The sequence below is a fragment of the Tamandua tetradactyla genome, chromosome 11, assembly GCF_023851605.1.
Source record: "Tamandua tetradactyla isolate mTamTet1 chromosome 11, mTamTet1.pri, whole genome shotgun sequence".
Classification (NCBI taxonomy): domain Eukaryota; kingdom Metazoa; phylum Chordata; class Mammalia; order Pilosa; family Myrmecophagidae; genus Tamandua; species Tamandua tetradactyla.
Window position 1 is genome coordinate 14,122,889 of NC_135337.1, and position 15,456 is coordinate 14,138,344.

A 15,456-nucleotide genomic window follows, 5' to 3' on the forward strand; every position below is an offset into this window, starting at 1 on the left:
ATCTGTTACAATTGGGGATTTTAGATATATATAAAACTTTGAACCATAAAAATTAACATCTAGAGATGCTCAACCTCCCTGGCCATTAGAGAAATGCAAATCAAAACCACAATAAGATATCATCTTACACACATCAGAATGGCCATTATCAACAAAACAGAAAATGACAAGTGCTGGAGAGGATGTGGAGAAAGAGGCACACTTATCCACTGTTGGTGGGAATGTCAAATGGTGCAACCGCTGTGGAAGGCAGTTTGGCAGTTCCTCAAAAAGCTGAATATAGAACTGCTATATGACCCAGCAGTACCACTGCTAGGTATCTACTCAGAGAACTTAAGGGCAAAGACACAAACGGACACTTGCACACCAATGTTTATAGCAGCATTATTTACAATTGCAAAGAGATGGAAACAGCCAAAATGTCCATCAACAGATGAGTGGCTAAACAAACTGTGGTATATACATACGATGGAATATTATGCAGCTTTAAGACAGAATAAACTTTTGAAGTATGTTACAACATGGATGGACCTTGAGAACATTATGCTGAGTGAGACTAGCCAAAAACTAAAGGACAAATACTGTATGGTCTCACTGATATGAACTGACATTAGTGAATAAACTTGGAATATGTCGTTGGTAACAGAGACCATCAGGAGATAGAAATAGGGTAAGATATTGAGTAATTGGAGCTGAAGGGATACAGACTGTACAACAGGACTGGATACAAAAACTCAGAAATGGACAGCACAATACTACCTAACTGTAATATAATACTACCTAACTGTAATATAATTACGTTAAAACACTGAATGAAGCTGCATGTGAGAATGATAGAGGGAAGAGGGCTGGGGACATAGATGAAATCAGAAAGATAGATAGATGTTAAAGATCGAGATGGTATAATCTAGGAATGCCTACAGTGTATAATAATAGTGAAATGTACAATGTACAAATTTTAAAAATGTTTTTGCATGAGGAAGAACAAAGGAATGTCATTACAGGGTGCTGAAAATAGATGGTAATTAATATTTTAAAATGTCACCTTATGTGTGAGACTAAAGCAAAAAATGTTTGTTACAAAATTTATATTTGGAGCATTTCCTAATATAACTTATGTAGATGGTTTGATTGAACGTCATAAGTACTTGGAATCTCAGGTAGGACATGAGATTTTGTTGGTTTGTCCAGAGTGATGCCCCGATGAATCCCAGAGTGATTTGATATTTGCTATAATTCCAATTTTATTAACAAAAGCAAGCCCATGATCAACTGAAGCTGCCACAAAATACAAGTGAGTGGAAAAGTATTTGCAAGCCCCCTTTGGGGAATGGCAAGAGCGGAGAGAAATTCAACTTCCCCAAGTTGAACTCTTAATATTCTCACAAGCAATGTGGACAACCAAAGCTATAGGCTGAGCTCCCAGTCTTGGGGTTTGTTCACATGAAACTTAACCCCACAAAGGATAGGTCAAGTCTACTTAAAATCTAGGCCTAAGAGTCACCCCCAAGAGAGCCTCTTTTGTTGCTCAGATGTGGCCTCTCTCTCCAGCCAACAAGACGAGCAGTCTCACCACCCTCCCCCTCTCTGCATGGGGCATGACTCCCAGGGGTATGGACCTTCCTGGCAACGTGGGACAGAGATCCTGGAATGAGCTGAGACTCAGCATCAAGGGACTGAGAAAAACCCTAGAATGAGCTGAGAATTAACATCAAGGGATTGAGAGAACCTTCTCAACCAAAGGGGGAAGAGTGAAATGAGACTAAGTGTCAATGGCTGAGAGATTCCAAACAGAGTCAAGAGGTTATCCTGGAGGTTATTCTTATGCATTAAGTAGATATCACCTTGTTGTTCAAGATGTAGTGGAGAGGCTGGAGGGAACTGCCTGAAAATGTAAAGCTGTGTTCCAGTAACCATGTTTCTTGATGATGATTGAACAATGATATAGCTTTCACAATGAGACTCTGTGAATGTGAAAACCTTGTGTCTGATGCTCCTTTTAGCTACTATGTCAACAGAAGAGTAGAACATATGGAATAAAAATAAATAATAGGGGGAACAAATGTTAAAATAAATTTAGTTTGAAATGCTAGTGGTAAAGGAAAGAGAGGGGTAAGGGATATGTTATGTATAATCATTTTTTTCTCTGTTATCATTTTCTTTTTCTGTTGTCTTTTTATTTCTTTTTCTAAATTGATGCAAATGTTCTAAGAAATGATGAATATGCAACTATGTGATGATATTAAGAATTACTGATTGTATATACAGAATGGAATGATATCTTAATGTTTGGTTTGTTGTTAATTTTTTTAATTAATAAAAAAGAAAAAAGTAATAGATAAATAAAAGTGGATATTTGTATAAAAAATTAACATCTAAAACTTACACAGCATTAGTAATTTTTCCATTGATTGAACTATGCGTTTTTTTTTGCTAACATATGAAATTTTCAATAGGCAAAACAATCAGCAATTTCTATAGGTTTAGATCTTGTTTAAATATGTATGACGACCTTGAAACAACAGACTGAAAATAAACATTTACTGAATGCAAGGAAAAATATACAGTACATATAGTAGCTCCTTGAGATTTGTAGCTTTAATATATTCAGTGTTTACAAGTAACTCTAAAGGTTCAAGTTATGTAATAACTGATCATTTTGGTCAGACATATTTTTGTAAGTAAAATTTATGTACGATCAAATGCATAGATTTTTAGTATATAGTTGCAAGTCACATAATGCCTACCACAATCAAGATACAAAACATTTCCATCAACCCAGAAAATTCCCAAGAAGCACAGATTGAAATAACCCTACCTCAAAGCTAATGTAGAAGTGACACACAAAACTAGTAGGTGAATCAAGCCAGCCGTCTAATACTGCTGGTTGCATCACAATGTAGTTTTATTCTCTCTATTCCTTTTCTCATACAGGTTATAAATTATTTGATAGAGTGGATTTCAGGGTGTTATGATTAGAGAAAAAAATACCTAAATTCCAAGTGGAAATGTTAAATAATATTAAAAATATTTCCTACACAGTTATTTGGATTTCTAATAACAATGAAGACAAGAAGACAGCGGAGCAATGTCTTCAAAATTATAAAGAAAATTATTTCCAACCTAGAAGTCTACCTCGGCAAAATTACTAGTCAAATATGAGTAGATTTCAGGCATGCAAGATCTCAAAAGTTTCCTCTCATTACAGTCTTTCCCAGGAAGCATCACAAATCTCCCTTTTTTTTTTAATGTACTTGTTTATTTTGTTGAGAGTAATGAAATAATGGATTTTTTGACAACTTTATTATGAGGATAAAAGCCAATAAAGGAACTGATTCTACTCAATCATCTTAAATTAGAGATCAACTTAATCTTTTGGCTCTTGGGATTACAGGATGGAATCTGGTCAGCTTTTTATGGAATTTACTGTTGGTATCACTAAAGAGTTTAGGCAGAGGCAGCAAATTAATTTTGCTTCTTGTTAGTAGTTTCTACAATAAGAAGAGAGTCTTAAAAACTGCCAAAACAGTTGTTTTGCTTTTAATTGTAGATTTAATAGATTCATATTTAAGAACCACTAACTAGATAAGAGCTGGATATTTAGGAGTAAACTGCAAACTACTTTAGAAACCAGGGTTCTTTTAAACACTGTGAAAGTTAAGAATAAAAATCATTATTATATGATAGGTCAGAAAGATATTTAATGACATGGAGAGGTGTTCTTAATAAACTAAATAGTGTCTACAATTTGAAAACATTCATCTGAAAAATGGCAGATGAAGAGAAACAAAAATACTAATTGAAGTTATCACTGGGAGATAGGATTATTGATTATTTTACTTTCCTTGTTCAAATTTTCTAAAGTTGTTATAATGAACATATATAAAATGTGTTTTGAGACTTCTGGGAAGATGGTAGAACAGAATAGGCTGAATTCAACCCTGCTGCAAGGAACAACTACAGATGTGACAGAAAAATGACCAGGACAACAGTTCCAGGGTGCAAGTGACCGGAGAGTCTTCTACACTATATAGGGAGGTCCTAGATGAAAAAGCTTAGGAACTGAGATGCAGAGAAAGTGGCGAGTGGCTCTGTCAGGATCCCACCAGGGACAAGAGATTATGGCCAGCAAACTGCCTGCCACCGCAGCTAGTTTGGGACATTAGCTCCCTCAGCTGAACAGCCGGGACCTCCCTTGGGAAACCCGGAAGCCAGTAAATTGCTTTCCCCACGGAGCTTGCCATTCCCTTTCAGTATGGAGGCCTGAAGCCCTTAGGAGTGCAAGCCACCCTGCACCTTTAGTTCCCACACCCTGGTGCCCATGCATGCTGCAATCCATGCCTCCCGCTGCTCCTTGCCCCACCCTACAACCGCCATGCGTATATGCTGTAACCATGCTCCCATGGCCCAGTCACCTGACATCCCACCCTCCACCCCCCCAACACTGCACCAAGCCCTGCACTGAGCTCTGCCCTGCACCACACTCTGCGACCCCACCCCCCTGCTCACTGCACCCCATGCACTCACACGGTACTACGTGCCATCCTAGCTGGCATGCATTTCCAAGTAGGCTCTGGACAGAGGCAGCTGACATACTCAGTCCCACAACCCAAGGTCATTCCAAGAGGGAGTCTGGGGCCACCAGTCCCATCAGGCCCACAAGAAGAATCTCCATTGAGGTGCACAGTGCCCACCCTTAAACCCCTGGGTTGAAGGTTTTCATGTGCACCAGGACCAGCAGACCTGGCTAGAACTGCACCAGGTCTCCATACAGCTCACCCAGCTGCTGCAGTCAGGGAAGGTGGGCCTGAGGGGAAGAGGAGGCCCAAGAGCGCCATCTGCTGGGAAGAAATGGAAAATGTAGCCCCACAAACTGCCTTTATAGCTTCAAATGGATCCTCAAGTAGAGTTGCATTGCCCAGGATGAGGTTCGAGTCTTGGTTTGGTAGGGGAATTACTGATGAACCAAGTGCAAAAGGAGACCTTCAATGCAAATCCAAGCAAATACAAAACCTTAGATGACTGAGTAAAATCAATTTCCAAAATAACCCTATTAAGATAATCAAATGCCTTGAAGCCAACAGAAAATCATAAAGCATAGGAAGATACAGGCAGACAGAGCCCTGCCAAATGACCAAATTAAAACACCAGAGGAGACACAGATGCTGGAACAGCCAAAGATGTTCATACAGCTCTCCCAAATAAATTCAGTGGGTTGGCTAATGATACAAAGGGTATCAATAAGACACGAGAAGAGCATAAAGAAGAATGTGAAAGAGTAAGTAGAAAAATAGCAGACATCACAGAGATGAAAGATACTCTAGATGAAATTAAAAATACACTAGAGACATACAGCAGATTTGAAGAAACAGAAGAAAGAATAAGTGAACTAGAGAACAGAACAACTGAATTTGAACGCACAAAAGAACAAATGGCAAAAAAGATGAAAAAATTTGAATTGGCTCTCAGGGAAATGATGGGCAACATGAAGCTCGCAAGTATAAAAATTATCGTTGTCCCAGAAAGAGAAGAGAAGAATAAAGGGCAAGGAAGATTAGTTGAGGAGATAATGAGGGATAACTTCTCAACCTTTATAAAAGACATAAATACACAAATCAAAGAAGCCCAACGAACTCCAAATAGAATAAATCCAATTAGGCCTACTTCAAAACACATACTGATCAGTCTGTCAGATGCTGAACAGAAGCAGAAAATCCTGAAAGTGGCAAGAGAAAGTGCCTTGCCAAATATAAGGAAAACCGCATAAGACTGAGTTCAGACTACTCAACAGGTACCATGGAGGTGTGAAGAGTGGTATGATATACGGAAGATCCTGAAAGAGAAAGACTTCCAGCTAAGAATTCTGCATCCACACAAATTTCCTTCAAAAGTGAGGGAGAGATTAAAATTTTCACAGACAGACAAAGGCTGAGAGAATCTGTTAACAAGTGACAAGACCTACAAGAAATACTAACGGGAGTTCTGTTGGCTAAAAAATAAAAAAAGACAGGAGAAGGAGGTCTGGAGAAGGACCCAGAATTGAACAGTATCAGGAAGGGTAATTTAAAGGGTAAAAAGAGAAAGGGAAAATAATATAGAAAAAGCATTTAAAAAATACACTATAAAGGAACAGCACCTATTTTAACAATGTAAAATTAAGTAACATTAACAAGTGGAAGAAAAGAGTGTGATTTGGCACATGTGGTTCACTTGATTTGTTCTTCAATAACCTTTTTCCAATTATAAAGTCCTTTTCTCTGTTACCAAAGAAAATATGCATCTTGAATAAAAAATAGGTTTTTTTTGCCAACTGAAGAAATGCTTTTCAAAAATGCAGGTAGGCCCTGGGGTGTAAACCTCCTTGGCAACGTGGGTCAGAAATGCTAGAATGAGCTGGGACTCAACATCAAGGGATTGAGAAAACCTTCTCGACCAAAAGGGGAAAGAGAGAAATAAGACAAAATAAAGTGCCAGTGGCTGAGAGATTTCAAACAGAGACGAGAAGTTATCCTAGAGGTTATTCTTATGCATTATATAGATATCTCCTATCTGGTTTAAAGTATATTAGAAAGACTAGAGGGAAATGCCTGAAATTGTAGAGCTGTGTTCCAGTAGCCATGTTTCTTGAAGATGAATGTATAATGATACAGCTTTTGCAATGTGACTGTGTGATTGTGAAAACTTGTGTCTGATGCTCTTTTTATCTACAGTATGGACAAATGAGTAAAAATTATGGATTAAAAATAAATAATTGGGGGAACAAATGTTAAAACAAATTGAGCAGACTGAAATACTAGCGACCAATGAAAGGGAATGGTTAAGGGGTATAGAAAAAAAAATAGGGAGAACAAAGGTTAAAATATATTGGGTAGATGGAAATACTAGTGGTCAATGAGAGAGAAGGGAAAGGAATATGGTATATATGAGTTTTTTCTTTTTATTTCTTTTTCTCGAATGATGCAAAATGTTCTAAAAAGTGATCATGCTGATGAATATACTACTATGTGGTGATACTGTGAGCCACTGATTGTACACCATGTATGGAATGTTTGTATGTTAAGAATGTTTGTGCTGTATCAATAAAAATATATTTTTTAAAAATGCAGCTAGAAAAAGTACCACACTTTTGATCATAAATGTTTGCTATTTTCATCAATTATTAGCATGCTGTATATAGCTTCTGAAAAATTTTAGCAATGTTATGTTATTTATCTGACATAAAAAAAAGCTTCTTGAGGTTTTTTAAATTAAATAAAAAAAATAATAATACATGCACATGGTGAAATATTGGAACAGTTAAAATTGGTATATTAATTATTTTCTATAACCCAGAAAGTTAATCCTCTTCTCAGAGGCAATTACGGTTAAGTTTCTTATATATCCTTCCAGAAATGCTTTATGCATCTACAAAGTATACGTATGTGTTTATCTTTCTCTTAAACAGATGGCAACATACTCAACACATTATCTTTGCACTAGACTAATTTTTTAAAGGCATATTTTTAAGTGATATCCATATAGGACAAGGCTTATTTAAACTATTTACTAAAATATTTTATTATAACAGTTCACAAAATTTAAAACATAAAAACTACCAACCTTTTCTGGTGTTAACTTCATAAGTTCCATGTTTTCCATACTATGTCGGCGTCCTAATTTGGGGCGAGCACCTTTGTTGAAAAAAAACTTTTTTTAATTCAAATTAACCAGGGAACCCTTAAGATTACAAATTCAGCATCACCACATTATTCAGTTCTGAAGACCGGTACACAAATCCATATGAAAGGAGGAAACATGGGTAAAACAGAAACTGGATTCTTTTCCTTTTAATTTGGAGCTTTTAACAATAATTCTCCATACCACATACATAAAAATAGAATTCTCACCCCCTCTAAAATGCTTTAATTTAAGAATATTACATTTTGGTTGGAAACTAGCATTGGTTACTAACATCACCCCATAATTTAGAAAAGACATTTTATAATTACTGGTTTTATACTATATAGAATCTCAAAAAGAAATTGTAAGATGGTTTAACTAAGTAAAAACATAAGGAAAAGACTTGAGACCTTCAATTTTGAGAAAAGCAAAGAATTAAAATAACAACCCCATTACTATATTGTCATTCCTGTTAACTTATCCCTTTCCATTTTAAGATCTCATGAGTTGATACATTTACTGCCAGTTAGGAAACAAGCTGAATAAAAAGTAGGATCCTCAAAAAAATTTTTCTAACAGTTACCATTAAAGGAATTTTCACAGCCATTCAATCTTTTTTAACTTAAGCAATATGTAAGAGGGCCTAATATAAGGACTACCTAATATAAATGAAATATTACCAACACATTAAATCTCCATTGTATAACTCCCTCCATAACTTCCCTTTCTCCCTTGCTCCTTTGTATATCTTTATTATACACAGATGTGTCTCTCAACAGTAGAGCATTACCTGCATGTTTTGAAATTTGATATAAATGGTATAATACTGTATGCATTCTGCAACTTGCTTTCTTTGAGCAACCTTATGTTTGTGAGATTTGTTCAAGTTAATATGTGCAGTTTATTTCCTTTTAATTGCCATTTCTGGAAGAGGAAATGATTTATCTATTTGACTGGTGTCAGGTGTTTAGATTGCTTCTATTTTTGCTATTACACAACAATACAACTGTATAAACCTTTGGAAATTATCTGCTGGTATATATAAAAGCATGGGTGTATTAATGAGAATAGAATTGCTTTACTAGATGCTGTGAGATTATTCTTTAGAGTACACTAATTTCCACTCCCATCAATACTATTACCCCACAGCATTTCTATACTGCTATTATCAGACTTTAAATTTTTGTCCATCTCCATGGGTTTTCAACTTAACCTCAGTGTGGTTTTCCCTGATTAAATAAAGTTAAATATATGTTTGTATATTTATGGACCATTTGTATTTCTTCTTCTATTCACTGTTTTTGCCCATTTTGTGGTTAGGTTGTTATATTTTTTCAATTCATAGGAATTCATATGCATTCTGGATACAGATCCTTTTTCAATCACATTTGTGGCAAGTATCTCCTCTCAATTTATTTATCCTTTTGTGGTTTCTTGTAATGAGACGTTCTTCATATCAGTGCCATTATTTCCCTTAATGTTTTTTTTTTTGTTTTGTGTATGTCTTAAGAAATCCTCTCCCGCTGTTACCATGAAGATATTTCTCCCGTATTTTCAGAGCAGTAGTAATGCATACCAACCGAGACCATGGACTCTAAAGCCAGACTAGCTATGAACTGCAGCCCTAAGACTCACTTGCAATATGACCTTGGGCAATTAGCTCTTTGTGATTCAGTTACCTCACCTTAAAACAAAATAGGTATACCTTACCTCGTATCATCATTGTGACAAATTATTACAATTCCTGGTAGATGGTAAGCATCAGCAAGTGTTAGAGTCATCAGCAGTACCATTCTAAATCTGTCTTTCATATTTAAATCCTTAATCCATCAAGAATTTTATTTGTTTCAGATATCAGTTTTCATATATGATTGGATTACAGGCTCTATGTCCCATTCCACTGGTCTATTTGTCTAAATCCAAGCCAAACCACACTAACTTAAATACTATAGCTTTTCCTAAGTGTGATGGGAAGTCAATGGAGGGTTTTGAACAGAGGAATGACATGATCTGATTTACAGTTTAAAGGAGCACTCCAGCTGCTGTATGGAAAACTTGGCGTGAGGGGTCAAGAATGGAAGCAAAGAAAACAGCTAGTAAACTAGTACTCTACTGAGAGATGCTGGTGGCTTATACTAAGGTGGTTTACAGGCAGGTTTTATTTTGGAGGTATATACATATATATGTACATTTTTTAAAATTTTATTTATTAAACATACCAACATACCAACACAAACATTCTTACCAGATGGTTATTCCATTCTATTTTGGAGGTTTCTGACAGGCTAGCTAAGTGAGAAGAAGAAAGGCAACAAGGATGACCCCTAGGTTTTTGGCCTGAACCCCCAGGTGAATGGTGGTTCCATTTCCTGAGATCAAGTAGAATGGAAGAACATATTTAGGGAAAAAATATTTTGGACATGTTAAGTTTTCGATGCCAATTATACATTCAAATGGGAATTCCAATCATGGCTAGGAATAGGAATATGAAAACCATCAGTGCATTGATGATATAAAAGCCAGCAACTGGATGGATCTAGTATTGCGCTGTCCAACACAGTAGCCACTAGTCACATGTGGCTTTTTTAATTTAAATGAATTAAAATTAAATAATAATACAACTCAGTTTCTCTTTTGCATTAGCCACATTTCAAGCGTTTAATAGAACATGGGATAGTGGTTATTGTATTGGATGGCACAGATTTAAAACATTTCTCTCACCACAGAAAGTTTTATTGGACAGTACTGATCTAGAGTTATAAAATAAAAGGGAAAAGATAAGGATAAAATCAGAAAAGAACAAATGGATGGAAAATAGGAAGAAGTGAGCAAGAGGTTCAAGGATGGAAAGAGGATGGAAAGAGGAGAAGGAGAGAGGAAAAACTGAAAATGGTCACTGAAGTGAAGGCAAACCAGGAAAGCAGCACAGAGGCAAAATGAAGAAAGTATTTCAAGAAGGTAATGATCAACTTCAGAAAATATTGCTAGGAATCAAGTAAGATGACATCTGAAAAGTGACCGATCTATTTGGTAAAATGGAGGTCACTGGTAAGCTTGGAAAGTGGTTCCAGAGACGTGCATGGGGTCAAAGCCCCAAATACAGTCGGCTGAGAAAATGAGAAATGAGGAAGTAAAGACAGTAAGCACTGCCATCTTCTTGAGTAAGGGAACAAAGAAACGAGTCTGTAGTTAAAGGGGCCATGAGGATAAGTGACAGTTTTTTTAAAGATGGGAAACCTTGTGGTGTTACCTATTTGAAAATTAAACAAATGAAAACTTTTTGGTCCATTATTAAATTGCAAAGCACACAGTCACAATTTATCATCCATCTCATACTTCAGAATTTTTCAGTTAATGTTCTTTCAAAGTCTTATTCAGATGTCTAGACAATTTCTCCCTTTTCTTCCTTTTTTTTAGATGTGTTCAGAGAAGGAAATTGGAAAGATAATAAACTAGATTTCTCACTATTATCTGAACTTATGTTCAAGTTCAAAATATTTGTGTCATAAATTCTGGGGGGAAGAATCTCTTAATTTTATGGACCAGATCCTTAAAATGGATCTCACTCAGACCCACATATAAATGGTATACAAAAGTATGATTCTAATCTTACCCCTTTTTATTTCTTTAATCAAAAGAACAGAAACATTACTTAGAAACAGAGACCTATTGCATGTTTTTTCCTATAGCAACATCAAACCAAATCAACACCTAAAGAAATCCTGGGTTTTCTGAATAAAAAGAAGAAAACAATCCTAAGAGATTTCACCTTAGAAACAGAGATAGGAAAAAAAAAAAAAGAGCTAAATGAAAACCAACTGTGTAACATCATTTGAATTAAAAATGTTGACCAAAATAAGATGATGCTTTAATTTGGGCATCTTCACATTTATAAATCTCTTTAACAGTCTAGAAATATAGAATTTAAATGCATTTTTACAAAAGAAAATAATTATTCCTTCACCATTCCTAAACTCATAATAAAAGCTATAAAACACCATATTCTATATTGAGTAAATTAACAGGACTGTGTAAAATTTTAAAAGTATAAGAAGTTGAACTCCGTATGTCATATATCCTCTCTGGATATGGTAAGCATGTGTGGTAAATAATTTAAAATCACATCTTGAGGATGGAGAAATTGGGTTTTAGAAAACCTATTACTTACCATGCAAACTGTTATCAATTTCACTAGTTTCAGACATTATGGAATGATTTGTGCTGTAACTCAGACCAAGAACCATTTGAAGATCTGAGAGATTCAGTCTTGCTGTTAGTTCACCACTTCTATCTCCAACCTACAACCACAAGCATTTATATTTTAGAGCAGTATTTAAAAACAAAGAATTGTGAAGATTACTTGAAAATGTCTGAACCTAAAATTGGAAGAAATTACAGAGAAAATATAGTTATTAATAAATAATTAATAAAAAGGGTCTTCTCATGAATAGTTTAAGAATATGGAAAACAAAGTGAAGTTTCTAAAGTATGGCAATAACAGTTCATTTACACTGTCAATTATTTAATTCTCTAAATATTGGATTGCTCTTATTCTCTATGATTATATTACTAACCTAGGTTACCCCATGACACATTAATTTAGCATCACATGAATTAAATTTCCTTAGAATACTTTGTTTGTATTCCATAATAATAATTAACTTTTACTAAGCCAGCACCATTCATTATGCTAGGCAATTTTATATACATTGTCTCTGCTCCTTATAACAATTTGCAGGGTAGGTATTATTCCCATTTACAGATAAGAAAAATGATGCTTAGATAGCTAGCAAGTAGCAGAAACATAACAGGAACCAGTCCTTGACTCTAAAAACTATATTTTCCCATGTAGGGGAAGGGCATATTTTAGTAATATCCTTCGATTACCCCATGCCCAACCATATCTTCCTGTCTTCCTAAATCAAGGCCAATGCAAACGTACCTCTGAACGCTTTGTACAGTTCTTATGCCAAGAGAACAATATATAATCAAATTATCCAGCCATATAGAAGCAATCAGCAGAAATAACAGGGTTCTCCCCCTCCAGTGCCTTGTGAGTAACAATTGCACAGATAGCAATTTCTCAGTTTCATACCTCTCTTGAAATTTCCAAGTGCTTTTCAGCAAAATGCATTGCTTGATCATGATTTCCTAGTGCTGTGTACGCATTTCCTAAACTCCAACATGCTCTTCCTTCACCAATTCTACAACATAAAGCAAAGATGTAGTTATCTGAAAAGAGGTCTATGTGCAGAATAAAAGCTCTCTAGCAATAATTAAAGAAATAAACAATGCTTTGGATTTAATCTTTCATATAAAGACTATCCTATCTTGATACTAGACACATATTAAAACACCCAGATAATACTGAACTCAGTCAAGTATTAAAACATGGAAAATATTCTTTTAAAAATGCAATGCATTATAAAATCTAAAATCTCAGGAACCGGTTTTCTTAATCCAACTACCTCCTTTTCTTTTTATGACAATCCAACCAAATAATCCTTCAGGCCAGGTCTGAATGCCACCAGGAAGAGAGAAAATATGTGAAGTATGAGGTAACATACTTCATTTTGAACAACTTTATCAAAATTCTTTCGTGAACTGAGGTAAAAATCTCTCTCCCTAAAGCAAACATCATAGAATGAAAACCTGCCTAGATGTGCTGTTATTTCATACAGTTAAAAAAAACAATGGAATTAGCCGCCAACATTAAAATTTGTAGGATTTCATATAAAAGGATTTCAAGCCTCTCTTGAAAAAATAGGATGACTTGGTCATAACAGGCTGTCATTCCTGCCTGGCAACAATTAGCTGGATTTGAGTAGCAGCTGCCCCTCACATTGGGCATTCTCTCTAAGCTCAATTCCCACTCTGAGCCAGTCAGAAGGACCCTTGGACACAGCTAACTTTGTGACCTATTCACTGATCTTGGTGCAATGCCTCAGAACCAGTGTAGTAATTCTATCACACGCCGGTCCTTCAAATAGGACGTTACCGAAACAGAAGAAACTCCATAAAAAGGGATCAAACTAAAACAAAGATACAAAAGGAAAAGAAACTTAAAAGAAACAAAGGAAATAATTTAGGGATTAATAATGTATATATTTTGCCAAAACTACAGTAAAAAGGTTTATAATTTACCGATCATTTAGCTCTTGAGCAATTGCTAGGTGCTTCAGATGATAATCAATAGCCTTTTCATAGTCTTGAAGTAAAGTATATGTGTTTCCCAGACTGTAACAAGATTGTGCTTCTACAGCTCTGTCCTTAAGCTGTCGAGCCAAAAGTAGTGTCTTCCTGAAAGAAGAAATTCTTACATAACTATCACTTTTATTTTCAGCTAATAATCATAAAATAAAATTCCCTCTCTGCTGCTTTCTGCTTCTTTTAAAGTAAATGTGTCTTAGTGTCTAATATACTGTAACTTATTACTTTTAGAAAAAATGAAAAGATGATTTTGAAACACAAAAAGCAAGTTTAGACTTAAAGAATTAAAAGGCCTAATAAGTCACAGGAGAGAAGGAGATTAAGTGCATCTAAAGAGTAATACTGTACTTTTAACATTTAGAAAAATGGTCCCATTGTATCAGTGAGCATTTAAAGGAAGAAGCTTTTGTCCATATAATCTCTCTTTTCAATCATACTGTTTTCCTTACATTTTGCCAAAAGTTAAAATACTTAAAGTTCTTGTGTGTCCTGAATGAAGCTGAATATGAGTATGATAGAGGGAGAAGGGCGGGGGGCACATATGAAATCAGAAGGTAGGTTAGAGGATAAAGACTGAGATGGTATAATTTAGGAATATCTAGAGTGTACAATGATGGTGATTAAATATACAAATTAAAACGTTTCTGCAGGAGGAAGAACAAAGGAATGTCAGTATTGCAGGGTGTTGAAAATATATGGCATGTGGGAAAAAGTATAATCAACCTAAGCTAGGGTCTCTAGTCAACAGTATCATCGTAATATGCTTCCACTGAATGTAACAAAGGCATTATGCCAAAACTAAATGTCAACAGGTGGGGGCATTGGGAAAGGGGTATAGACTCTTTGTAGAAGAAAGGAAGTGTCTTCAGATAGAGTATGGTGGCGAAGGCATGTTTATACACTTAGGCTGGATTGTATGATGTATGAATGAGACTATTTAAAAATGGTCAGAGTGCTTGACAATGGTCAAGTGCTAGAGAAAATGTGGAGAAAGACATGTACCTATTCATTGTTGGTAGGGAAATGAGAGGTGCAGCCCTTTGGAGAGCAGTATGGTGGTTCCACATGAAGCTAGGAGTGGGTTTACCATATGATCCTGAAACCCTGTTGCTCAGTGCACACCTGGAGGAATTGAACGTGGGGTCACGAATGGACATTTGCACACTGTGTTTCTGGTGGCAGTGATGGTGATCCACAATGAAAGGAGATGGCATAAGAGTACAACAACTGAGGAATGGAAGGGGGAACTACGGTATACATACAATGGACTACTGAGCCACTGCAAGAAGGAATGAAGTTGTGAGGCCTGCAACTAGATGAATGAACAGAGCTCTGAAGCTATGAAAGTCAACAGTACCCCATAAGGAGCAGTTTAAAAACTTGAAAAAGGGTGGACCACGGTGGCTCAGCAGGTAAGAGTACTTGCCTGCCATGCCCAAGGACCCGGGTTCGATTCCCAGTGCCTGCCCATGTAAAAAAAAAAAAAAAAAGTTGAAAAAGTGATCAGACATCAGAGATATGAATGAAGTTGATCTATATAGGACTAAGATATATCAGAAGACTGAGTAAAGGATATCTCCATATCTT

At 35.8% G+C, this 15,456-nt stretch overlaps 1 protein-coding gene across 5 annotated transcripts in view; it reads right to left on the minus strand.

Annotated features, from left to right (window-relative positions):
- GPSM2 (G protein signaling modulator 2) overlaps positions 1–15,456 on the minus strand; it is an 84,114-nt gene that overhangs the window by 8,933 nt on the left and 59,725 nt on the right. For all 5 annotated transcript variants that reach the window (XR_013159226.1, XM_077120031.1, XM_077120032.1 and 2 more), the window contains 4 exons: positions 13,804–13,959; positions 12,755–12,863; positions 11,828–11,957; positions 7,600–7,670 (listed from right to left, as the gene is read on the minus strand). Coding sequence is in view for 4 of the 5 variants with exons in the window: in XM_077120031.1 (XP_076976146.1) it covers positions 7,600–7,670; positions 11,828–11,957; positions 12,755–12,863; positions 13,804–13,959 (466 nt within the window). In the remaining variant the exon portion in view is untranslated. The remainder of the gene's footprint in view (positions 1–7,599; positions 7,671–11,827; positions 11,958–12,754; positions 12,864–13,803; positions 13,960–15,456) is intronic.